The sequence below is a fragment of the Cyclopterus lumpus genome, chromosome 24, assembly GCF_009769545.1.
Source record: "Cyclopterus lumpus isolate fCycLum1 chromosome 24, fCycLum1.pri, whole genome shotgun sequence".
Taxonomy (NCBI): domain Eukaryota; kingdom Metazoa; phylum Chordata; class Actinopteri; order Perciformes; family Cyclopteridae; genus Cyclopterus; species Cyclopterus lumpus.
In genome coordinates, this window is record NC_046989.1 from 21,330,332 (window position 1) to 21,358,193 (window position 27,862).

General features: G+C 42.7%; 1 protein-coding gene across 1 annotated transcript; it reads left to right on the forward strand.

The window, feature by feature from the left end:
- Positions 1 to 28: 28 nt before the first annotated feature.
- On the forward strand, positions 29 to 27,862 carry opn5 (opsin 5). The gene is made up of 6 exons (XM_034528356.1): positions 29 to 152; positions 18,004 to 18,123; positions 24,363 to 24,533; positions 24,955 to 25,289; positions 25,417 to 25,661; positions 27,793 to 27,862. The coding sequence occupies exons 1-6, from the start codon at positions 29 to 31 to the stop codon at positions 27,860 to 27,862; spliced, it is 1,065 nt and encodes a 354-aa protein (XP_034384247.1).

The following is a 27,862-nucleotide window of genomic DNA, read 5'->3' on the forward strand; positions in this document are numbered from 1 at the left end:
TCCTCCCTTCACAGGACATCCCCCACCGATGGAGAACGAGACGTGGCCGCACCCTTCATACATCCCCCATTATCTCCTCCACGGGGACCCTTTCGCCTCAAAACTGTCCAGAGAGGCGGATATCATTGCTGCCTTTTACATCTGTATCATAGGTAAGTCTGATTGCAAAGATTGCTTTTCTCTTGATGCATGTTTCGTTTTACAAAAAGTGACGGTGAGTGTTGCTGCAATCAGGCTTAATGATAATGTGTTGGAACATAAACATCACACAATGAGGCCAAAGGCAAGATGAAGACATGTGCAATAACTGTGTGAAGTGGTTCTTTGTACAAGATTTATTATATCATCCGGCCATTGGGAAGCAGAACTTACTTGTACAAAATGGGAAACCTAGATCTATCCCATAACCACAAGGTCGCCGGTTCGATCCCCGCTCTCCCCATAGTTCATGTCAAAGTGTCCTTGAGCAAGGCACTGAACCCCCAGTTGCTCCCTGAGTGCTTCACTGCAGCCCACTGCTCCTTAATAACTAAGGAAGGTACAATATAGAGAAGACATTACCCACGGGGATCAATAACATTTTACATTTCTTTCTTATTAGAAAATCAAATCAACAGGAATTTGAAAGATTTTACAAAAAAAGAAATGTTGAATGTTATTGTTACTTTGTTATTGTCACAAATAGTGTTTAAATAAATTACACAAATTATTAGTAAATTCATTATTGTATCTTTATTACAATATTTGGTTCAAAATAATCCAGGCATTAGTCATGTTAATAGTATATTACAAGCTGCTTTATGCTATTTTATATTGCTGTGAAAACACATAATCATATTATCAGGAATCAGCAATAATAATAATCATTGTGTATATTGTTTATCAAATATTTGCTGCTTTAGAAACTACATTTAGTTATATTTAAGATATAAATCTAAATATTGAAAAGCAATTATTTAGTAATAAAAAAAAGAACCCATAAGAGTACAGATAAAAAAAACTGAATGATCAGGAGTATTGTTAAGAGTAGTAATATTGATGAAGTCCTAACGGTTCCCATCCCTGCTTGCTCATACGGTTGTGATACCGTTCATAACTGCGGATCTCTTTCATTACATTTAGCTGATGCTTTTATCCAAAGCGACTCACAATCATACCCTGTAGGACAGCCAGGTCAAGCGTCTTGCTCAAGGAGACATCGACTAGGGCGGGATGTGAGCGGGGATCGAACCGCTGACCCTCTGATTGAAAGACGGAGCTGCTAACCACTGACCCACAGTCGCCCATTTCAGGATGAGCAGAATTACAATACAAACGAATCTTAACTCATCCAAGCCTTCAACTTCATCTCACCGTCTTCCGGCTTTAATCTCGATGCGATTGTAAAACCCACTTTATTGCACAGGAGCCTCTTTGTCATTTTTGTAAATCTCAGCGCTGTTGCAGTTTAACAGGTATAACTTAAAGGTATGATGTCATCCACTCCGTACGCCATTCACCTGCAACCACACTCTCAGATTCCAGATGTTAAGGTGTGATGTGAGTGTTGGTCCCCACACAAACCGGGCTTCTTTTGTTCCCCTACATCCCTGGTAGCGTGAAAAAACAATCGTATGCAACCGTATTAATCCTGCATATGTAGCAAAGTAAATGAATCGGCTGCAGTATACAGCCATAGCAGCCATAAATATCATAAATCCCCTGGCAACCCTGGCTGGTGCCCACTCGGAAACACAGGGGAGAATTCCATGGAAACATTAAGCCTCTACAATAATGGGGAGGTAGTGTAGCTTTGTAGGTCAGTATAGTCCAGCGTTTATACAGCTAGAGGTCAAATACAGCAGACACCCATCCTCAACCTGTTATCGTGGTCCAAAATCGTCTGCATGGGAAAACCCGGCCTTTTCATACACAGATTTCGTCACAGGTTGTTCATCATCTTAATTTCTGATTGGTGCTGAGCGATCAAGGAGGTGGATGATTTCATCTCACAGGACTGCGCCATGCAAGGCCTGTCAACATTTCGATGAGACTAGTCAATGACATTCGGGTGTGTTGTTTCCAAGACGAGACAGCCGCACATTCCCAGACACAAATTTCATCCTCTATGTGTTATTCTGAATTTGAGTAGCCTGACAAAAGCATAACATTATTACAATATATAAGCATTTATATTATCAAACCCTAAGCAACAGTACAAGTAAAAGAAAGAGGATTACATCAGGAGATCCGTTTCATGGATGTTTCCAGAGGATCCGCTGATGACAACCACTGTTCAAGTTTCAGCCTTTGAAAAATGAAAACAATGTCTGATATTGAAAATAAAAAAGAATAGAGCAGTAAGTATGAGTAAAGAAACAGGTGGACCGAGGAAGATAAGGGCGTCATGATCTGACGCCGTGGTAGAGTTGATTGAAGCCGGTTAGCAACTCGAAACCCGCATGCCTGATGCCCGTCCTGTAACAACGCCCGCCCCCACACCGATAAACAGGCTGAGACATGTTCCTTGCCTGAGTCAGTGCATCATATGAGTGCATGGGAATTTGGACTTGCACAGTGTGCCCATTGTTCTATTCAGTAATTCAGTTCACCATTATATTTCAAGTGCCCTCATAGATAATGTTAATGAATCAGATTTATTCAGCAGCGAAAAAACAAGATATGTGCTCAGCTCAAACTGAGTGAACGGAGAGCAGCTGACAGGCCAGTGGGTTTATGAGGGAAAGCTTCATCGTTCACCCCGCGGGCCAAAATGAATCTGTTGCTGAGCTGCTCACTGGTCAGATTGTCTGTTGCACGGACTGTCAGATAAGAGGATGTACTCTCCTCAAGCTCCCTAAACTCTCTTCCACACATCCTGTCCCCGTCCTCCGCCACCTCCCTGTTCTGCTCCTCTCTTGCTTCATCCACTTTCCCACCATTACTTACACCTCTCTCACCCATTGTGGGTTACCTCCCTCCACCCAACCACATGACCTCTTGACCCCATCCTGTCTTCCTGTCTTCAGTCACACCCCTTTGCCTTCCTCACCCACCTCACCAATACCTCTGGGTTTTCCTAACCCTCTAAAAGCATCTCCAGGGAACCCACTTTCAAACCTTACACCCCAGCCCGTTCACTAAGCTCTGCTACTGCCAGTCGGGTTGCTACTCCCTCACCACAAAGGGGACCAGCACCCACTCTGCCAACATCATGACTGTTGCTGTCCACAATGGAATGAATTCCACAGTAACATCAGGACCGCATAAACTCATCTGCTCAGACTCCACCTTGGCCCAAGAACTAAGACAAATACATAATAGAAAACTCTCCTTTTGTCTCTCGATGAAGCACTTGAAGTCAATCAGCAGATATGATGACGTTTACATTTATTGTCAGTCGCTATTGATAAGGCTTCAGCTAAATAATTGTTGTGCAATATGTACAAGTAGTACAATTAATTAATAAAAATCTTCTCTGTAAAAGGTTAGTAAACCAGAGAGTTTATTCTTAGTTCTCTAGTTCAGGTGACCGTACCAGGCAGAAAGGTGAAACATTAAAACACTCAACAATAGTTTTGTCCACTAGTTCTAAAATCTGCTCACCTTGGAGTCCACCGCTGTACAGAGGTATTCAACATGTTGGCCATCATGTGAAGCTGGCACTGTGTTCCTTTGTTGTTTAGTCTCGGCCTCGTTGATCTCTAGCTGGCTAAAGCGACACTTGGCGTGGCCAAATCGGCAGCTTCACCTCGTGGGTCTGTTTTCAGTAGAAGGCGAAGGAAGGCCCTGTCATCAGCATACTTTATCCATCTTCAATGTTTCTCATTGAGCATACATGGTATACACAGGTAAGAACACAGCCACCCCCACATTTTGAATAATTTTGCACACAAGCTGTACAACATGTAACCGACATCGACAGTTTTGAACCCGAATATTCTCCATCTCATCGTGTTGCTCGTCACATCCACACATCCATCTGTCGGCTATTAAACAAAGATAAATGTAATATTTGGCCTGCCACATAAAGCGGGAAGCTTTAAGGGATTCACAATTGTTCGCTGACATGCCGGTTGATGTGCAGAAGAAACTGTGCAGAATAAGTCATCAAAACAATATGTTTAATGTGCACAAAAGCACAACAAGGTGAAGAGACTGCAGCGGGGGGTGCTGTGCTGTCTTTCTCTGTAAATTTATCTCATGCGCACAAATGAACCAAAACCTCAGAATTACTCATATTGGTTTCAATAATGTTTGGGAGTGTGAGGAACCTGGATATAAATATCTCTTGTGTCTACTTTGCTGTATTTGTTGGCATTTTAGAGCGTGGGAAATTTAAATTTGACACAGTTGGCTGGAAAGTCTTTTGACATAAAAAAAACACACACTTTCTCTCTCCCGTTATGATAGACCTGATGCCAGTGCAGCATCAGGAAAGCCACTGTATGCCGTGGTTTTGGTGAAACTTGTGGATGTGTTCATTACGTTCCCTGGCCATGTCCATGTAAATGCAATAAAAGTTCTATATGATCATCTCCACACACATTAATATACACATATATATGATCTACTTGCATGCCATTAAGTCGACTGCCAGCAGGCACATTTAAAGAATGAGGCTCTTAAAATGAGCCGATACATTTTCCCAACACTGATGCTGCGTTGAGAGTAGATTCATGAAAGTCAAAGCACAGACGAATGGATGAGAAAAAAAGAGGCTCTTCCTTGGAGTTTATTTGGCATTGTACCGTTAGAAAATCATGGTTTCAGTGATCGATGCTTCCCCCTTTTGAAGTAGGACGGGCACGCACAACTATCCTGATTACTGAAGTCTGGTTCAACTATCCTGATTACTGAAGTCTGGTTCAACTATCCTGATTACTGAAGTCTGGTTCATCTATTCTGAAGTCTGGTTCAACTATCCTGATTACTGAAGTCTGGTTCAACTATCCTGATTACTGAAGTATGGTTCAACTATCCTGATTACTGAAGTCTGGTTCAACTATCCTGATTACTGAAGTCTGGTTCAACTATCCTGATTACTGAAGTCTGGTTCAACTATCCTGATTACTGAAGTCTGGTTCAACTATCCTGATTACTGAAGTATGGTTCAACTATCCTGATTACTGAAGTCTGGTTCAACTATCCTGATTACTGAAGTCTGGTTCAACTATCCTGATTACTGAAGTATGGTTCAACTATCCTGATTACTGAAGTCTGGTTCAACTATCCTGAGTACTGAAGTCTGGTTCAACTATTCTGATTACTGCAGTCTGGTTCAACTATCCTGATTACTGAAGTCTGGTTCAACTATCCTGATTACTGAAGTCTGGTTCAACTATCCTGAGTACTGAAGTCTGGTTCAACTATTCTGATTACTGAAGTCTGGTTCAACTATTCTGATTACTGAAGTTTGTTTCAACTATCCTGATTACTGAAGTCTGGTTCAACTATCCTGATTACTGAAGTCTGGTTCAACTATCCTGATTACTGAAGTTTGTTTCAACTATCCTGATTACTGAAGTCTGGTTCAACTATCCTGATTACTGAAGTCTGGTTCAACTATCCTGATTACTGAAGTCTGGTTCAACTATCCTGAAGTCTGGTTCAACTATCCTGAGTACTGAAGTCTGGTTCAACTATCCTGATTACTGAAGTCTGGTTCAACTATCCTGAAGTCTGGTTCAACTATCCTGATTACTGAAGTCTGGTTCAACTATCCTGATTACTGAAGTCTGGTTCAACTATCCTGAAGTCTGGTTCAACTATCCTGAGTACTGAAGTCTGGTTCAACTATCCTGATTACTGAAGTCTGTTTCAACTATCCTGAGTACTAAAGTCTGGTTCAAATTAACGAGAAGGATTTGACCGCGGATCAGCCTTTGAGAAAATGGGATAGCCTGATGTCAATCATCGTGTTAATTTAAGATGGCTAATGGGACATTTGATCGACTTAGTTAAGCCACGTACGAGAAATAGGGCCCTGGTTCATCATAAATTTGTTGTTAGGGTTAAAACAAACAAAAAAAGAGCTTCAAGACAGTAAAAGGCAGGGTTGCAAAATTCCGGGAATATTCAAAGTTTGAAACTTTCCATGGGAATTAACGGGAATAAACGGGAATATACAGGAATTAACGGGAATAAACTGAAAATGTTGGGGTAATTTAACTGTATTTACCTTGTCATAAGCAGACATGCATGCAAACATTTATAATACAACTTTTAAAAATGGACATTTTTGACTTTTTTGACTATTTTGTGAGTAGAACTTTATTATATCAACAAAAACATGAACGTTGAATAAAAAAGGTGTATTCCCTATGATCACCCCCCCCCCCCCCCCCCCCCCACCAACCCACATTTCTTTTTTTAGTGTTTTTCCCTGAATCTAAATGCTGTCTTCCTGGACCTCATCAACGTCCTCCTCACTGCTGTTAGTTAGTCTACTGTATGCAAATAAACTTGGTATTAAAATGAACATGGCTTCAGTTTACAAAGTAATCAATATGCTATATGACAAACAGTGTTGGGAAAGTTCACTTTCTACATGAACTAGTTCAGTTCATAGTTCACACATTTTAAAATGAACTAGTTCAGTTCATAGTTCATAATTCAAAATGTTGAACTAAGTTCACAGCTCCAAAAAGTGAACTAGTTCAGTTATTTTTTTCAATATGTTGCGAGCTATAATTGAATCAGCGAATATTCGCAATGCTTTACTCACGTCAGTTTATTCGCCAGTCAAGTTGTGTTCATTTGTGTCTTTCGCAACCAGTTGCGAAAAGGGGGCGTGGCTTATCTCCGTGGCTTGTCTCGGTAAAAATAGTTATAATTTCCTCCATTCACCACGGTCGCAATAACCGCTAGTTCTGCTTTATACTTGTTGTGGACATCCCATAAACGTCGGAACATCTAACGCCCTGGTGTTTGGGTTCATAACATCACCCGTAGGCTCACACAGCTCGGGGAGTTTCACCGACTGCGCCTCGATAACTTAGGCTTCCAGTGCTACTAGAACAGCAGCAGCCAAACGGGCGGAGCATCTCAACGCTGATTGGCTGGCGTTGGAATTTGAAATATTTCAACTCTTGCGAAATTTCGCAGAGCGCGAAACGCGTCTATTGCAACGCACGCCGAATTTTGCAAGCGTTGACTTTGCATGGGATCCAGACGCGCGAAAAATTCGCAACGCGTTTGGTGTGAAGACCCCTTCACACTTGCCTGGCATAGGGCTGAAACAGCTGAGCTAGGCGTGCATAGTCTTGTTCTCGACTACATTCAAGTTCCCTGTTATATGCTTTTGCAAAAAAAAATTTTTTTTTAATTCCCGAGGAAACTTTCCGGAAATTTACCAGAAGCTTTCCGCCCCTTTGCAACCCTAGTAAAAGGTAAAGAGTTCTCTGTGAGTTTGGTAATGTGAATAACCCCAGACTCATTAGTACTAATAACCATGGTCTCCCTTCCACTCAGTGCCCCATGGCGTCTGATACCAATGCACCGCGCTTTCAACTAACTCCAATGTAAACCAACCTCCGTCATCGATAGACTGAGGTGGTGTAAAGGTCCAAATACCCCTCACAGGGAGGTGGCAGGATCAAACAAACACAGGACGTTCGTCCTTTCCGACCCTGTCAATTCCACAACTGTCGCTTGAAGGGAACCTAGAGCGCCATACCGACCAAGCGTCTGTATTTGACGAGTTGGGGGTGAGACTCTCACACTTGAGGGTTCGGCACTATATACATAGTTGCATGTTTTCTACGAAGTAACATAAATCAACTCAACTCGCTGTATTTTCAAAGCGCAATTTTACACCTCGGTTGTTGGAGAACGAGACGAGCCCTGCCCGGTTCCCTGTCAGTCCACATTAGACATGATGGGCTGAGATACACTTTGCATCTATGTAAACTAAAAATATGTTGGGCCTCGTCACTTACCTTTTAAAGGAAGTGTTGTTGATGAAACTAAATAATCACACAGAAGGCCATGAACATCTATGTAGTTGTTTTGGAGAGTATCGGGCATTAGATGCCACGTGGGGATGGGGTGGAGGAGTCATATAAGCATGATGTCATATTTATCTCCTTCACCCTTCTTTTTCTCCCTCATTATGGCTAAATTGGAGTATGCACTTTTACTTATTTACATGACAATGTAATGTGTTGTGGTAGTGAAATCAGGACTCAAGACGAGCTAATTAAAATCAATCAATTAACATTTAATTCAATTCAATTCAGTTTAGAATTGAAGGGCTTTACAATCTGTACACATATGACATCCCTGTCCCAGGACCTCACATCGGATCAGGAAAAACTCCCCAAAAATAACCTTTGACAGGGAAAAAAGGGAAGAAACCTTCAGGAGAGCTACAGAGGAGGATCCCTCTCCCCAGATGGACAGAAGCAATAGATGTCATGTGTACAGAATGAACGGCATTTACAAAGTTACATAAACACATTACATGAATATGACAATGTATGAATGGAACTCCAATCCATGAAACAGAAGGAGGTAGAGAGGAGGGGGGGCGGGGCGCATCAGCAGGGCCAACGCGGGAGGCCGGCTCACCAGGCATCAGACACCTCCAGGTCCAATGGACCCTATGAGACGTGAAGTCACAAAGACTCCGGGGAGGAAGCAGAGTTAATAAGGTGCAATGGAGAGATGTAAATCCATCCATAAGGAGAGAGAGAAGAGGAGATAGGTGCTCAGTGTATCCTAAAACATCCCCCAACAGCCTATAGCAGCATATCAAGGGGCTTGACCAGGGCAAACCTGATTCAGCCCTAACTATAAGCACTATTAAAGAGGAAAGTCTTAAGTCTATTCTTGAATGAGGTGACTGTGTCTGCCTCCCGGACTGAAAGTGGAAGCTGGTTTCATAAAAGAGGAGCTTGATAACTGAAGGCTCTGGCTCCCATCCTACTATTTAGGACTCTAGGAACCACAAGTAGCCCCGCATTTAGTGAGCGCAGCTCTCTAGTGGGGCAATATGGTACTACAAGCTCCTTAAGATATGATGGTGCATCACCAATCAAGGCTTTGTAGGTGAGGAGAAGAATTTTAAATGTGATTCTTGATTTTACAGGGAGCCAGTGCAGAGCAGCTAATACAGGAGTAATGTGATCTCTTTTCTTAGTTTTTGTGAGTACACGAGCTGCAGCATTCTGGATCAAGTGGAGGGATTTAAGAGACTTATTAGAGCAGCCTGATAATAAGGAGTTGCAGTAATCTAGTCTGGAAGTAACAAACGCGTGAACCAGCTTTTCTGCATCTTTTTGAGACAAGATGTGCCTGATTTTTGAAATGTTACGTAGATGAAAAAATGCAATCCTTGAGATTTGCTTAACGTGGGAGTTAAAGGACAAGTCTCGGTCAAAGATAACTAGAGATTCTTTACAGTGGTGTTGGATGCCAGGGCAATGCCATCTACAGAAACCACATCACCAGATAATTGATCTCTGAGGTGTTCAGGGCCCAGTAAAATAACTTGAGTTTTGTCTGAGTTTAACATCAGGAAGTTGCAGGTCATCCATGTTTTTATGTCTTTAAGACATTCTTGAATTTTAGCGAGCTGGTTGGTCTCCTCTGGTTTGATCGATAGATATAATTGAGTATCGTCTGCATAGCAATGAAAGTTTATGCAGTGTTTCCTGATAATATTGCCCAAAGGAAGCATATATAAGGTAAATCAAATTGGTCCAAGCACAGAACCTTGTGGAACTCCATGATTAACGTTGGTGGTCATTGAGGCTTCATCGTTTACAAATACAAATTGAGATCGATCTGATAAATAGGATTTAAACCAACTTAGTGCGGTACCTGAAATGCCAATCCACTGATCCAGTCTCTGTAATAGGATGTCATGATCAATGGTGTCGAACGCAGCACTAAGGTCTAATAATACCAGTATGGAGATGAGTCCTTTATCTGATGCAATTAGGAGGTCATTTGTAATTTTCACCAGTGCTGTCTCTGTGCTGTGGTGTTTTCTAAATCCTGACTGAAACTCCTCAAATAAACTATTCTAATGTAGAAAGTCAAACAACTGATTTGCGACTACTTTCTCAAGGATCTTAGAGAGGAGTTAGAGATTGGTCTGTAGTTAGCCAACACCTCTGGATTAAGAGTGGGCTTTTTCAGGAGAGGTTTAATTACAGCTACTTTGAAGTAATGTGGTACATGGCCTGTTAGCAAAGACACATTAACAATATCCAACAGAGAGGTGCCAATTAAAGGCAACACGTCTTTAAGCAGCCTCGTTGGGATGGGGTCTAAGAGACAGGTAGACGGTTTAGAAGTAGAAACCGTTGAAGACAATTGGTCTAGGTTAATGGGAGAAAAGCAATCCAAATATAAACCAGGGCATACAGCTGTTTCCAAGGCCACTCTTCTTGATGACAGATCGGCAGTAGTTGAGGGCAAGAGATCATCAATCTTGCCTCTAATAGTTAAAATCTTTTCATTGAAGAAGTTCATGAAGTCATTACTACTGAGGTCTATAGGAATACACGGCTCCACAGAGCTGTGACTCTCTATCAGCCTGGCTACAGTGCTAAAGAGAACCCTGGGGTTGTTCTTATTTTTCTCTATTACTGATGAGTAATAGGCTGCTCTGGCATTACGGAGAGCCTTTTTATATGTTTTAAGGCTGTCTCGCCAAACTAAGCGTGATTCTTCCAGATTGGTGGAACGCCATATACTTTCGAGCTTTCGTGAAGTTTGCTTTAGGTCGCGGGTCTGAGGGTTATACCAGGGAGAAAACCTCCTTTGCCTCACTGTCTTTTTCTTTAGTGGGGCTATCGAGTCTAGTGTCATTCTCAGTGAGCCTGTAGCACTATCGACAATATGATCAATCTGGGACGGACTAAAGTTAGCACAGGAGTCCTCCATCACATTGAGACGTGGTATTGAATCAAATGCAGAAGGAATCGCTTCTTTAAATGTAGCTACAGCACTGTCAGTTAGACATCTGGTGTAGAAACTTTTGACTAACGGTGTACACTCCGGGAGTATAAACTCAAAAGTTATGAGGTAATGGTCTGACAGAAGAGGGTTCTGTGGGAAGACCTCCAAATGCTCAATGTCAATGCCATATGCAAGAACAAGGTGGAGGGTGTGGCCAAAGCAGTGAGTGGGTTTCTGTACTCTGACAGAAGCCAATCGAGTCCAACAATGAGATAAATGCAGTACTAAGGCAATCATTATCAATATCCACATGAATATTAAAATCTCCTACAATAATAACCTTATCACTTTTAAGGACTAAACTTGATAAACACTCTGAAAATTCAGATATAAATCCTGGTGGCCGGTACAGTATAACAAATAGGATTGGCTGTAATTTTTTACAGGTTGGATGTGAAAGACTAAGAACAAGGCTTTCAAATGAGTTGTAGTTTACTTTAGGTTTAGGATTCATTAATAGGCTTGAGTCAAAGATGGCTGCTACTCCACCTCCTCAATTGTAACAGGAGTATTCTGTCCAACAGTTAAACATACGTGCACGGTCCCAATTCTAGCTAAATCTTCAAGGAAAAGGGCACTTAGCAGAATGCGCACTCGGCCTATATCGTCCTAAAGGGCATTTTTGATTGGTCGACTATAAGGTGGAGGCGGCTCTTGGTTTAGACTTTCTGAGAGCCTCATAAGGAGCACAGTATGGTCCCACCCTCTAGGCTCACGGATCATCTGGCCTCCAGGTGGCGTAGCAGATCAGTGTGTGTGTATGTTGTGCAATCTTATCATTGTCTCTCAGTTTTAGGGAGTAGGTCAGTAGGTGATCTTTATCTGCGAGCAGCCTCCTGCACTCTATCTGAACCCCTGAACTATGTGGAGGAGAGCTCTAGCTAAGGTATTTATGGTGAGCTTATCTATCTGGGTCCCTGAGAATTGTGTGGAGGAGAGTCTTCGTAGTATAATTTATACGCGTGCTTAATTAACTAAGTGGCGTTTTATGGCCTTCCTATGCGTCTGGTGTCTATCCTAGTTTCTAAGTATAACATTCTCAACAAAGTTTCAAGGCCTCCCTATGTGTCTTGTTTCCATCCTAGTTTTTAAGTATATCATTTCTCAACAAATGCATAGTCCCCTGTTTAGTGAGGATTAGATGGCATGAATATTTTGCCGCCTATGGGTGTTGACGGCCTGATGTGGATGGTCGAGCCTGGAGCTTTTACTTGACATGTTTCATTGACACAAGAATAGCCGTTGTACCTGCAGGTTTTCTTTGCCTTTTCAAAAAGGAAATCAGCTCGGGGAAATGAAACATTTTGACACTGTTCGTTATATTACGTCTCGAAATTGCTGGAGTTCTTTTCTTTTTTTCTTCCTGTTTAGCACTATCGGCTCACAGCAAGAGGGCCCGGGCTCAATCCCAGGCTGGCCTTCTGTGTGGAGTATGCCTGTCCTCCAATGTGAGCGTGAAGAGCTGTTTATATTCTGTGTGTCATGTGATGGTCTCCCGACCTTTACCCAATGTCAGCTGGGATCTACTCCAGACGTATTTAGTGATCTGATAAATTCCCGCAAGGGAATTGTGGCAGCGGGGTGTGGTTAGGCTCAGCTGTAGAGTGGGTGGAGCGGGGGTGTGGTTAGGCTCAGCTGCAGAGTGGATGGAGCGGAGGTGTGGTTAGGCTCAGCTCCAGAGTTAATGGAGCGGAGATGTGGTTAGGCTCAGCTCCAGAGTTGATGGAGCGGAGGTGTGGTTAGGCTCAGCTCCAGAGTGGATGGAGCGGAGGTGTGGTTAGGCTCAGCTCCAGAGTGGGTGGAGCGGGGGTGTGGTTAGGCTCAGCTGCAGAGTGTGTGGAAAGGGTGTGTGGTTAGGCTCAGCTACAGAGTGAGTGGAAAGGGTGTGTGGTTAGTCTCAGCTGTAGATTGGGTGGAGCGGGGGTGTGGTTCAGGGAATGGTGCCGGAACGAGGTCTAATCACCCTCAACTGGGGTTAATCTGGGTGTGTGTCTGTCCCCAAAAGGACCAGTAGGGACGGAGGAGCGAGGAGAAGGAGCGGGAGGCGAAAGGTCGGTCGCCATACAGCTGTCATATTGCGTTCTATGAGATTAAAAGGTTTTGTGAACCCGAACCACCAGTGTTGCTGCCTCTGTACGATCCGAGACTCACGGGGTAACAGAGGAAACCGTTGCAGGAATAAGAATGGCATGTACAATGTGTCTCGTTTTATAGATGCATGAATTACTGCTGTGTGAATGCAGACCAAAAGTCGCAGAAATCTGGATTCACTGCTCCCTCTAGAGTAATTGTGAAGGTTTTTTTATTGTGTTTCCATCCATTCCAGTTTAAAACAACATTTTAAATTTGCAGCACGTAAGAAACACTGGACATTTGACGGAAAAAAAGTTTTACACTTGGCTGAGGTGGATAAGTTAGTGTAGAAACTGACTTAGTGGATACATTACGACAAACCTGAAGCGTATAACTTACTGAGAAGACCAATGTGCTACATGTGGAGGGAAGCCTGACTTATATCAGGGGTTGTGACACAGCCAGAGGGAATGACTGCTTTTTTCACTGTAAATCCAGTTTCTCTTTTGGAAAAACCTCACATCGGATCAGGAAAAACTCCCCAAAAATAACCTTTCACAGGGAAAAAAGGGAAGAAACCTTCAGGAGAGCAACAGAGGAGGATTCCTCTCCTCGGATGGAAAGATGCAATAGATGTCATGTGTACAGAATGAACAGCATTACAAAGTTACATAAACACATTACATGAATATGACAATGTATGAATGGACCTCCAATCCATGAAACAGAAGGAGGTAGAGAGGAGGGGGGAGGGGTGGCGATCAGCAGGGCTATCATTGATCAGATTGGGGAGAGGGCCAGAGAAAACTACGGTGTCCGACATTGTCTTGGCATAAGTACACACCGATTCCACATTAATTTTAGTGACCTCCGACCGCCGCAGTCGGGAGTCATTACTGCCGGCGTGTATTATAATCTTACTGTAACTACGCTCATCTTTAGCCAGCAGTTTTAAACAAGATTCAATGTCGCCCGCTCTGGCCCCCGGGATGCATATGACTTTGGTCCCTGGCTTCCCTATCTTCACGTTTCTGACTATGGAGCTACCTATAACCAGAGTGGGTTTCTCAGCGGGTGCGTCGCTGAGTGGGGAAAACTGGTTTGAAACGTGAAGAGGTTGGCGGTGCTCAGTGGGCTTCTGTTTAGACTTAAAACCCCTTCGAACAGTCACCCAGCCATCCGGCTGCTCGGGGGCTGCCGGGGGACAGCTAACAGAGGCTAAAGCTAAAGCTAAAGGCTCCGCACCGGCTATGGGGGGTGGCGAGCTAACTAGCGTAACTGTCTGAGCTTTGATGGTGCGGAGCCGTGCATCTAACCCACTTAGAACTGCCTCCAACCAGCAAATGAACTACACTTGTTGCATGTACCGTTATCCTTAAGAGAGGCAGAGGAATAGCTAAACATGAGACACTCTGAGCAAGAGGGAGCGGGAGGGGGAGAAGAAAACATCGAGAGCTGCTAAGCTGGCAACCGGAAGTGATGCAATACGCTTACCGGAAGAGAGAGAGCGATACGTTCAGGAACCTCCAATCCATCTTCTTCATTGCATTTAGTCTTTGCTATTTAGTCTTTGCTATTTTGTTTCTTGTCCCTTTTTTGATATTAGATGAAGAGCTTACTGATCTGCCCAACTTGCATAGATTATAAATGTGGTCAGGGTAATATCATGCTCAGTTTGGTCCGGCCATCAGTCCTGAGACAAGGTCAGCCAAAATGATCTGTCAGCAATTTTTATTTAATAAAGTAAATGCTGGTAGAATTATTAATTATTTTATTTTACATCTCATTACATTGAGTCCCTACCTTGCCTTCCTCAATGCAAACACAACAATAAAGAATGTAAGTATGCAACAATCATAGTTGCATTTAATCGAGATGCTAATTTGACATGTACGGTTCCCTTTATGACACTGTCATCAGTAGTCAGCAGTAAATTAATACTTTGGAAAATCATTTTGTCTCAGACAGGTGTAGGTGTTTTCTATGAAATCTGCCACATTACATTGTGTGATTGATTTCATTTTTTCATTCAGCCCCAGTTATTTCTTCTACCATTTCCATTACTGCATTGGTAGTAGTTCTTTTTTCCTAAAATTCCTACTGATGTTCAGTATGAATTGGATCTCTTCATTGGTAAATAGGACGAGATCCAATTGTTTTCATATCATTTCCCTTACATTTCTGAAAATTGAGGAAGAAATTATATTGGTCTATAAGTTCCAATGTAATGCTTATCTCCAATTTCAAACCTTTTGCTGTTTTCATATTTTTCGGAAAGAACTGAGCTTACAGTGGTGGAAGATTGGTTGCCGTTCGGCCCTTTTCAGGATACTTTTGAGTCTGATATGGTTATAATTAGTACAGTAAACTGTATATGTCACTTTTCAGTGTTCGACTGCTTGACATTTTTAATACAAATGCAACTGGAATGGATGTTTAAAGGAATTAATAAAGCAGTGACAAATAAATGGTCATTAATTTGATAAATGAAATATTGCATCAGGAGAATGCACTATGATAGAAATGAGTTTTAAGACCCCGTGTGTCTGATATCTTCAATAGGGAGCTCTCATTAATATTAATGGTGGTTTTTCACTACTAGCCCAGAGCATTTCAAGCAGCACATAAATGAAATGAGCAGGAGCCCCAAAGCCGTTACATACCAGCTGTAAGGTTCTTCTTATTTCATTATCAAATTGATAGCTGTGATTGATGCCCGGCTGTGCTGCAATATTAATTCCTCTGTTGCTAAAACCAGAGAGCTTAGTGTGTTACGACTCTGTCTGGTCTGTGTATATTGAATATCGGCATTACAATGATGGAAATGCTGAAGTGCCTTATACCTGCATTCTCTCTACTGACTACCAGGGGGCGACTCCTCTGGTTGTATAGAAGTCTATGCTTCATGTGTTAAAGCTGCATTCTCTCTACTGACCACCAGGGGGCGACTCTTCTGGTTGTATAGAAGTCTATGCTTCATGTGTTAAAGCTGCATTCTCTCTCCTGACCACCAGGAGGCGACTCCTCTGGTTGTATAGAAGTCTATGCTTCATGTGTTAAAGCTGCATTCTCTCTCCTGACCACCAGGGGGCGACTCCTCTGGTTGTATAGAAGTCTATGCTTCATGTGTTAAAGCTGCATTCTCTCTCCTGAGCACCAGGGGGCGACTCCTCTGGTTGTATAGAAGTCTATGCTTCATGTGTTAAAGCTGCATTCTCTTTCCTGACCACCAGGGGGTGACTCTTCTGGTTGTATAGAAGTCTATGCTTCATGTGTTAAAGCTGCATTCTCTCTACTGACCACCAGGGGGCGACTCCTCTGGTTGTATAGAAGTCTATGCTTCATGTGTTAAAGCTGCAGTCTCTCTACTGACCAGGGCTGTACACATACGACATCCCTGACCTTTGACCTCACATCGGATCAGGAAAAACTCTGAAAAAAAGGGAAATAAAAACGTCACAGAGGAGGATCCCTCTCCCTAGATGGACAGATGAATAGATGTCATGTGTACAGATGAACAGAGTTACAGAGTTACATAAACACATTACATGAATATGACAATGTATGAATAATGAGTAGTAGGCATGGACCACGATCCAGACCTCCACAATCCATGAAACAGAAGGAGAAAGAGAGGAGGGGGGGGGGGGGTAACATTTCTCTAGTGTGTGGCACGGGTTCATAATGTCGAGATTATGCACGTACGCGTTCTCTCTCTCCTCCAAACCAACTGGCCATCTTTCATCTGCACTTGATGGGTTTTCTTTCATGTCTTTGATATCCCTGATTTCTGGTTTGGTCCGGTGTTCTCGCATTTCTCCTTTTATCTTTTCCAACATATCAATCTCTTTTGGAAGAAAGCGTGGACATGTCAGCGAGCCTTACAGCCTCCCTCTGTAACGTATGTGTATCAGCTGTCTGAAACCCCATAATAAGCTTGTACAGTACATATGAATGAGCAGATGTAGAATATGCCAAATATGGTGAACAATGAAATGCACCTGGAGGTAGCTACTGTGCACTGTAACGTTCTCTTTTTGTGTTACCGTGGCGTTTTCTTAAACCTGAGAATGTGCCTCGCATTATATACATTGTGGTCATAAAGGATATTCTTTGCCCTGACAATGCCTTTTTTGTTTTCATCCGTGCTGTTTTGCTCTCAGGCGGTTATTTGAGTTAAATGTGTCTTTTGATCCGTGGTAAGAGCCTGTTCTCGCCTTGTTCACGCTCTTCCAGGCATTATTTCTCCACGAAATTGCATCGGCTTGTGAAAAGACATTTTTTAATCATCGAATTATGTAATATCTAGACAAAATGTTGTACATTTTAATTCCATGATGGAAGATTTTGGGATTATCTGCCACATTTAAGGTTAACGACCCTGGACACAATATGTAGGAGTGCAGAGAGTTGAACTTTTTTCATAAAAATGTCATGCCACAGACATTATGTAATAACCAACTTAAATAGCATTGTGACTTTGTAACAACGTTATTTGTAAGCATTCTAGCATGAATTCATTTAAAATTACACAATTAGTTCAGTAGATTAGTACAAGCTTCACAAACTACGACAAAACTCAAGATGACGACATCTAATTTGGTTGGTTATTACATTATTATGACATCTGCATAAAAAACATTCCAGTGCAATATTTAATTATATATTACAAAATTGGGCCAAATTTATAAGCTGTTTATCATTAAGTGCAGCAGATTATTTTGAAAATACAGTGTTAGTAGGTAATGATGTGTAAATGTATCAATGTGTTTACATAGTTTATTGTTAGGGCGCTTTATATAACTCCTACAACTATCAAATATGCATATGGATACAAAGTTGAGTGCATGTAATTGGGAATCTAGTAAAAGTATGATGGAGTTATAGGAACAAATGTTCCTTCTTGCCTTGTCACCTTCAGATGTATGTAGAGACCACTGGTGTAAGCACACATGGTTAAACTCTCTCTCTCTTTTACAGGAGTCATGTCTGCAACAGGCAACGGCTACGTCATTTATATGACCATCAAACGCAAGACCAAGTTGAGGCCTCCTGAGCTCATGACTGTTAATCTAGCCGTCTTCGACTTTGGCATATCAGGTACTGGCTTCCGTGTGCAGTTACTGTGGTTCAAAAGAAGTGTACATGTGAGAGAGTGTGACAAAGACAAACGCTGTTTGACATAAACAATTAGAAATAGAAGTATCTCAGATTAGTTTGGTCCAGCCCAGTCACCAGTCACCTGTACTAATAACTTTAACAGGCCAGAATGTCCACTCAGGGTGGCTGAGGACACAGGACTTTCACCAAGCAGACCGATGTTCGTGTGAAATCCAAAGTCAATGTTGACTTCAAGCTTCTTACGTAACGTTATATAACAAGCGGGATGTCAAGTTTATCACGTCACGCTTAAGAGAGAGTGCTACTGAGATGATTTTTTCATTGTTATTTTACAACCTAACCAATCGTTTTACAATGTTAACTGTGCGGCATTGCGCATTTTTCTGAAGCGTGATACAACACTGATACGAAACGCATTTATGAAACGTATATATGTGATTCAGAAGTGTGGATTTTAAACGTCTCTCGTGGTTTGCAGGATCGTATAATGGGGACATTATTTTCTGCCGATTGGGTTTCTGGTCAACTAGCAGAGAGAAAACAACAAAAGTGCCAGATTTTTGTCATTCGTGTAATCGCAGTTCGAAATGCTGAAGTGATTTAAAACCTTCAAAAAACCTTCCTAGGATAATTGTGTTATCCTGCTAACCAACACAAACAACCACACCTGAAAACACGACCGCTGTTGATGCTGAGGACATTCGATATTTCAAATAAAATCAAGACAATTTAGTCCCGGTGTCTCCTGTCACCCCCAAACTCCCCGTAGCTGTTCTACATGTATGAATGTAAGTCGCTTTGGATAAAAGCGTCAGCTATGTAACATGTAATGTAAAAAACGTTAGTGCACACTTTTGACCTCAGAGGAACGCTTTGGCATTTACTCTCTTTTCTCTCTCTCTCTCTCTGTACGAACACATTATGAAACGAAGTCTCACACATTTTTTCTCTACGACAAGATGAACCGATTGTCCAATGAAGGTCACTGCCGTTGTCATGGGGAATACTGTGAATACTGTTGCATCTACTTCGACCAGAGTTGGACAAAATGGAAATGTGATGCACCGGATGAGATCACAAAAATACCCACTGACAATGGAACCTTGAAATCAAAGCACGGTCATGCTGGGGAGGAAGTATTGGCTTCCCCCCGCCCCCATTTTCTCAGAAAACAAATGTTGGAAAATGGTTTGATATGCTTGTTAACCAGCAGACCGTTTGTATAGAACCATTCATTCGTGAGCGTAGCCTCAGGGGCTTCACATAGGAAACCATAGTTTTCTCTTAGCAGATGAGCAGCACAACGCAAGGTGCAACCTGCTTTTAGATCCACGTTATGTTCTTCTGTCAATGTCTACAAACCACCAGTGCATTCGATGCTCTCTGACCTAGTGCTGTACACCTGGTATGGAGTCTGGCGTTGGCGTGCATCAGTGTGGGATGTTGACCAGGCTGTGAGCCACTCTAAGCCAACAAAGACCATTTGTGTTGGGGAAGCGCAGTCCTGTTATCAGCCCATGTGTTGGCCACGCGCTGCCGTCCTTGGCTCCGAATAAGTGTTTTTAAACAAACCCTTGTGACGGCACGTTGAGAATAACTGAACAGTTGCATTCCGAAAATGGGTCACCCCACCAGTTGTGTGCTGGCATTAATGGTCGGAACATCTTGTCACTACGATGACCTGAGTCAGCCAGGACATTCATCTCGGGGCGGCTGTGGCTCATGGGCAGAGTGGTTGTCCCTGCAACGGCAATGTAGCCGGTTTGATCCCTGGTCTCCCCGTATTTGCCTGTCCAAGTGTCCTTGAGCAAGACAGCAGCTTCACAGCAGCTCCTAGAATGCTAAGGATGGGTTAAATGCAGAGACAAAATGTCATGTATATGTTCTAACAGTTTTTTGGATGACTTGAGTGGAAGGGCAAGGGCCCCATCAAATCTTACCCCCCGTGATTTCAATCAGTTCTATTCTTTCAAAGAAACGGCTCGAGAAATATGAATTGGAAACGAGCAACTTTTTTGTCCTTTGACTAATCAATCTGTATTGATCAAATGTGATTTAAAAGCCATCACCGTCCCATTCATTCAACACACTGCTGGTGTGCGCGGTCCACCGTCATCGCCGCCTCGTTCGGCCCCAACATGAACTTTGTAATACCGCCTTTATCCTGATGAACACACACACACACACACACACACACACACACACACACACACACGGTCGAGGGAGACACAACACCCTATGTCCTCCCTCCAACACACTTTATCCTGGCCATGGTTACGTACAGGCTACCAGAAACCAACAGATCATTGTGTTTGCTGAGAAAAAGTAGACGACACACGGCAAGTTAAATATTCCATGATCATTTATTATACAAAAATTGGAAAACAATGGAATGTATATATCCAACAATGCTCCAAGTGCCCATAAGTGTTACTAATATTGGAAAAAGATTTAGGCTTCAGTGCGAAACGTATTGAACTATTTACATTTTTACAACCCCGACTTCCAGCGTCTGTGTTCAGCAGCCTGCAGCTCAGTTTCTGTCTTGTGACCTTTGGTCTCAGGCGGGTTGCGCCGAGGATCTCAGAATATCCTTTTTTTCACAGGAACTGATTGGTGCAAAAGGTTTATTTAAGGCAGGAAGGAACAAATATCCATTTGTATGAGATATCACACTTTTGGTTACTTTTCCTGACAGAAAGCGTCACACGTGTTCAAAAGCCCACGGAAGATTGAAAATCAAATGGAAATGTTGCTTCTGGCTGTCACAATCTTAGTTTTGGTTAATTTTGTTTCCTCTTTTATTTTGAAGTGTTCTACATCTTGTGTCCCGCGTCCACTTCACTTCCTGCTTTTCTATGTTTTCCCTCCATTCTCTGATTGATCCACCTGTGTCTAATCACCTGCACCTCCCCAGTGTGTTAAACCCTGTGTTCCCCTGTCTCGTGGTGGTTTGTCTGCTATGTTCTTGTTCATATCCCTTGTATATGTTGTGTCGTTTTGCCTGTTGGATTTTGAGTTACACATTTTTGGACTTTAAGTTAGTTTTGGTTTGGACATTCCATTATTAATATCACCGTGAATCATCCCTCTGCATTTGGGTCCATTCCCAGGTGTCTTTTTGCCTGACCGTGACACCACTGGCTATAATGAACAGTGTAAAAAAACCTCCGTAATCCAATTATCTCCAAACTCAAAATAACATCATGGCTGTTAACTCTGAACACATCACAATCGATTTCTGGGGCAGCCTCCCAAAACACATGTCGGTCTATACCTCATTTTCATTCTTATTTTCATTTTGATTCCTGAAGATATGTTCCCTAATATTACAAATGGAGTGAACATTGGTAGAATCATATTTAAAATGGAATATCCCTTTTTAATTCTGTAATACCGTAATACAATACCATCGCCCCACCAAAAAAAATGTAATAACCACCTGAGCCTGTCTGTGGCAAAAACAAGCCCTTTGAGTGGACATACATTAACATTGAGGAGTTGCCCTGAGAGATTACATTGCTACCAGTTCACAGGCTGCTGTCTGCAGCAATAATGTATCAAATTAAATATTTTAGGATTTAAAACCACACGTTATACAACTAAAATCATGTAATTAATCTTTTTCACCTGGCATCACACTTCAGGTCATCCTCAGTTCCATAATTCTCCATAATCCTCTTCTGACCTGCTCTCTCTTTCAGCCTTTTTGTGGGGCTTACAAGGACATGTGGGGCTCTTCCTGATCTTCTTGAAAATTACAACATACTACATTTAATACATTTAAAACAATTATATCTCAAATTCATCTTGCAGCCCTTACGCTGATAATATTAAATATAAGTTATAGTGATAGTTGAAGCTGACAATAACCTTATCCCGTCCGAAAGTGCACAGAACAAATCCGGAACAGACAGTCTCCGGATCAAGAGCCAAATACATTCCTCTATAAAACTTGTTTTTTTTATTTTTTATATATATTGGGACCTAACAATGCATTCATTCAACTGATTGATTTAGTCAGTCGTCTCACACTTTGTCCTCTGGGAACCATAAATATTCATACTAAATGTCATGGTGATCTGGCCAGGAGATGTCACACCGTGTTGTGGTGACTGCACTTAAAGCAAACCAGGTCAATATTCTCAGTGGACCAACACGTATGTCAATTATGATTTCAAATTCCCATAAGGATAAATCTGGTTTGGTGACAAGTGACATTTCCCCCGTTTGCCACCAGCAAGCCATATACAGAGCCAAATTCATCCCTTTTTCAATAATGTTTGCAAATAGGAGGAGTCATTGTCAGACGACAGCCGGAGGGTTCCCAGATTACTTTTTGGCCAATGTGTTCCGCCTCTTCGGCTCTCCACATGGACGGCTTACCTGCTCCAACGTGATTGGTTAAAACTAATCGGGACTACTCTTCCCCCCCCCCCCCAATAATAAACCAAGCATTGGAAGCAAATCAACAAATTCAAAAAATGGAAAAGAAGACTCCGAAAAAAAAATGAAGCAATCCCTTAATATAGTATGAAGGAAGCTTACCCATGTTCGTCACTCCCCAAACAAACTGTGCATGCTTGCTTGGAGGGAGGGGGTCGGATGCCAAATTTCAACTCTGTACATAAACCGGATTTAGGCAGTGCTCCTTTCCACATGAGCTGGAAGACAAATAGCGACGATGATCGCTGTTACAATCGCCTGAGAGTTATTGTCATGACTCCGAATCCGTGATTACCAATTGGCCTCCAAACATGTGAGCGACCGTGTGTACATGCCCCGCTGGGTATTCCAGGATTCCAAGAAAACGTTGGGCTCATCAAATCATTGGCTTATGATTAAGCAAACTTGGCTTGAGAGGTTTTTAATGTCCTGCTTTTTATCCTTTGAATACACTGGGAAACGGAGAAAGGGCTTTTGTCATCTGCACTCTAACACACTGACCGCGATAGCCTCTATCATTTCTTTTGTAGTATCAAGGCAAGGCGACCACATTTGACTTTAATGTCATGGTTGGTCATTGAGGTTGGCAGATTCAGGAATATCCAGAAGTAAAACAGAGTGGTGCGAGTTGATTATTTGGGAGTGGGAAGGGAGTCCCAACCAAAAACTCTTCTTCTCCAGGGGAAGGGAAAAAGGCTCTCACCAGGTAATCCACACAAAAAGTCAGCAAAGACACGAGGGAAAGTTAAGCTACGACACGCGGCGGAAAGTCCACAGACATCATGGCACAAACTCGCAATGTCAGTAGACAGTCCTGATCTTTATCCCCCGAATACAACGAGCTGACGAGCTGCAGCCGTGGGACGAGCTGAGTGGCTTCAGGTGTGAGTTGGAGCTCACCTGGCTTGGCCCCGCCTCCAAGCCCGTAGCTCCCTGGCAGCGCTCTGAGGTACCGGGTGTCACCGTGTGACCGGGCTGAGGAGGGAGTCCGGCTGGCTGAGTCCTGACAATAAGATTGAGAAAATAGGCAAAGTGGATTGTTTGACACAATTTTGCATGGCTTGAATTTATTTTTGTAGACCTGTAAGGGCGGGCTGCACGGTGGTGTAGTGGCTAGCACTGTCGCCTCACAGCAAGAGGGCCGCGGGTTCAATTCCCGGTCGGAGCGGTCCTTCTGTGTGGAGTTTGCATGTTCTCCCCGTGGCAGCGTGGGTTCTCTCCGGGCTCTCCGGCTTCCTCCCACAGTCCAAAGACATGCTGCAGGTTAATTGATCTCTAAATGTCCCATAGGTGTGAATGTGAGAGTGAATGGTTGTATGTCCCTACATGTGCCCTCGATGGACTGGCGGCCTGTCCAGGGTGTCCCCTGCCTTCGCCCTATGTCAGCTGGGATAGGCTCCAGCACCCCGCAACCCTAATGAGGATAAGCGGTATTGAAAATGGATGGATGGATGGATGGACCTGTAAGGGCTAGGCATAGTTACTATGCAAGACTTTATTACAAATCTCATTCATTCTAAAGTAACAGTCTTGATCTGTATTGGAGAATAAGTTATGGTGAGTGGTAGGGAATAATCATTTAATCTTATCATCTAATCCTGATCTGTTCACTCTTTTTTTACCCCTTCTCTGTCTTCCCCTTCCACTCTTTCTCCAACCCCACCTCAACCTCCACCAACTTCCATCCTCTTTTCCAACCTTCCCCTTCCTATTTCACTCATGTCATTCTGTTATCTCCCTTCTTTTATTCCCACCCCCTTCTGTCCATTCAGTGACAGGAAAGCCCTTTTTCGTTGTATCTAGTTTCGCCCACCGCTGGTTGTTCGGTTGGGAAGGTTGCCGTTTCTACGGCTGGGCGGGCTTCTTCTTCGGTTGCGGGAGCCTCATCACTATGACCGTGGTCAGTCTGGACCGGTACCTGAAGATCTGCCATCACAGATACGGTACGTCGGGATCTCTTATAAACAAGTAAATTGTAATTCCTTTATTTCCTTTCTCATAGCTTTAACCACAAACTATTAGGGCTTCAAAGCCGTCTGTTTCTTTAAATTCAACATTTAGGACAATCATAGTAAGCTCGCAGGGAATTTTAGATTTTATTTTTATTTCTCTCCAATCAAAAAGCTTATGTAGGGAACACTGTCATTGTTTAAAATCCATTAATCCATTATTAGTCTGCTGAAATAGTTTATAGTACAGGGACGCAACATTCTCATGCAGCTGCACTCAAGAAAGCAATAGAAAGCAGGCATACACAACTCAAACCACTCCAGGGTCAATTTACCTTGTTCTTAAATTAATACTAATTGAAGCTGACCAATTCAGTTTTTAACATCTCTCCATCGCCTTTCTCTTCACTCTCAGGCACATGGCTGAAACGCCACCATGCCTTCCTGTGCCTGGCCTTTGTGTGGGTGTATGCCGCTTTCTGGGCCACCATGCCCCTGGTCGGCTGGGGAAACTACGCCCCGGAGCCCTTCGGGACCTCCTGTACGTTGGACTGGTGGCTGGCACAGGCGTCCGTGTCCGGCCAGAGCTTTGTCATAGCCATCCTGTTTTTCTGCCTCGTCTTCCCCGCGGGCATCATCGTCTTCTCCTATGTCATGATTATCTTCAAGGTCAAGTCGTCCGCAAAGGAGATCTCGCACTTTGACGCCCGCATCAAAAACAGCCACATCCTCGAGATAAAACTCACAAGGGTGGGTAAGAGGTTGGAGGGAAGGTGCTGGGGGAAAAAACGAGCTGGACAAAGGGAACAGAAGACATTTCAGTATACTCATAGAGAACAAATAAGTGATCAGAATGTTGCTCTGTGTCCCCTACCAGGTGGCAATGCTGATCTGTGCAGGCTTCTTGATAGCTTGGATCCCTTATGCAGTGGTGTCGGTGGTGTCAGCGTTTGGTGAGCCCGACTCCGTGCCCATCACCGTGTCTGTCATTCCCACGTTGCTGGCCAAGTCCTCGGCCATGTACAACCCCATCATCTACCAGGTGCTGAACCTGAAAAATTCCTGCACGAAATCCACCTGTTTTAAGGGCCTGAAGAAACGCAAGCATTTGAGAAAGTCCAGGTAAACAGAGTGTTAATGTTCCAGTTTTTATTCCTATTGCACTGTTGAGAATCACCTCCACTATCTGCCTCTACCAGCTCACTGCCACATATTCATCCAAGGGTGCATCGCAGCCATTAAAATGTGAATTCTGAATGTTTTTCTGGTATGAACACTCATGCTGCTGCAGCTCTTTCCATCACCCTAACCTCCTCCATGTATACTTGGTGTGGTTTGAACTACAATCTAATGTGCAATGATGTGTTAATTAAGGGGGATCAGTTACTGCTGCAGAATCCTTTAAGAGCTTCGTAGACGTCAAAATTAAGCTTTCAGAAATATTCTGTCTGCTGGTTTTGAATGCAGCACTTTACTAGTATTCTTTAAATTATTGGTGCTTTTGCTTGAGCAGAGGATCGGCGTACTTCTTTCACCGCTGCTGGACTATAAGAAGCCATTTTACCTTTCATGCTAATAGGTAGGAACTACTATTTTATGACTGTAATATTGGCAACTCAAGAGAGTACTCAGCATGTAAACACACACATACACACACACACACACACACACACACACACACGTGTGAAGGATTACCAGAGAACATCCAACCTTAATTGTTAAGCATTACATCTGACAGTAATTAACTTAAATAACTAATGTTCTTTGTTTTGACACTGGAGAATTGTTAAAATTTATCAAACATCTTTCAAAAAAATACTACATTAAGATACCAATACCTTGAGGAACACTTTAGAAAGATACATGCTGTGATTTTGTTGTTTGGCGATTTCTTCAAGAATAATTTGATGGCGAGCGCTTCTGTTGTCAATATACTAAGTCAAAAATACTCTGGAGGCCACAGGTCTCTAGATTGAGGTTAAGTTTCATGAGGCGGTGATTATCCTCAAGGTCACAACAGTTCACTGTATATAGTGAGTTCAAAACAATTAAATGACTATTATGGGAAATAACCACAGATGAATACAATGGGCTAATTGGATCCACCAGTCTCAGCTTTCCAATCCAAACCCAAGAATGTTTCGGGACCCGTGTATGCAGAAACCATTTTTAGAATATGCGAATTTATACTGCATGTAAAGAACTGCATTGTTATCATAAAGTGGGCAGGTCTGTAATGGTACTCATCGGGGACATCCCAAGTCTCTTTTTTTGTTATTTCCTCGCTCTTCGCTTGAACCGGATGTCTTTCTGCGCCGCCATATTGACGTCCGTCCCAACGCTCTTATTTCTGCTCCGAGGAGCGAGGAGGCATCTCTAAGGAGCCACGAGAGCGGGCTTCCAGGAAGTGTTTTAGCGGCCGACACGCCCGTATTGTTCATCAGTTATTTGATTGGACGCTGCAGCTGATTGTACGGATCTGATTGTTGTCAACATCACTAAAGTCTCAGACAGATCACAGATTAAACTAAAGTTATATATTTGATTTGTTTTCTGATTCCCCATCTCGTTAAAATATATGTTTACTGTCTGAAAAACAAAAGAATCACAAACGACTTTCGTCGTTTATGAGAGAGATTTGTCGTAAAGTCATTTCAGTTTCCCCGAAACATTGATCCTAATAAATTAATTCCAGTGTTCAAGACAAATCATAATCTGGGTCATTCAATAATTACGTCACAATCAGAATTTCAAGACATACAGATGCAAATAATTAATAAATAAGACAAACAACAAATTGTTCCTGTGCACAGAACACAGTATAAATACCACACATTGTGTATGAATACTACACACTGTGTACAAATACTCACTGCAGTTTGGGTAACAGGCTACAGAGAGAAAACATCTCCACTCTGACAGTGATGATAATTGTGTCTTTATTAGTATAAGTAGTAGTTTAACACCATTAAATCAACTGAAAACATTATACGATAATACGGGGGTGCAATCAAGAGACTTGGGATGTACCCATAGAACCCATTTTTGGATTCACATATCTCAAGGTGAGAGGTTTATGGACCCCTCAGAAAATCACCTTATCAGTTTTCCCTGACCAAAACTGGTCTTTGCCAAAGTTTGGAAAGTTATTCTGAGGCAGCTGCAGCCTACAAAAGACAGGACTGTCGGCTTTTTGTGTAAAAAGAGTTTGTCACTGACGTTCTGGTGTCCTCTTGTTTCCATGTCCCAGCAGGTTCTGCACCATTTCTGGCTCGTTAAAGGACAACACACCACCCAAAGATGCTCACATCGAGACACTTTAG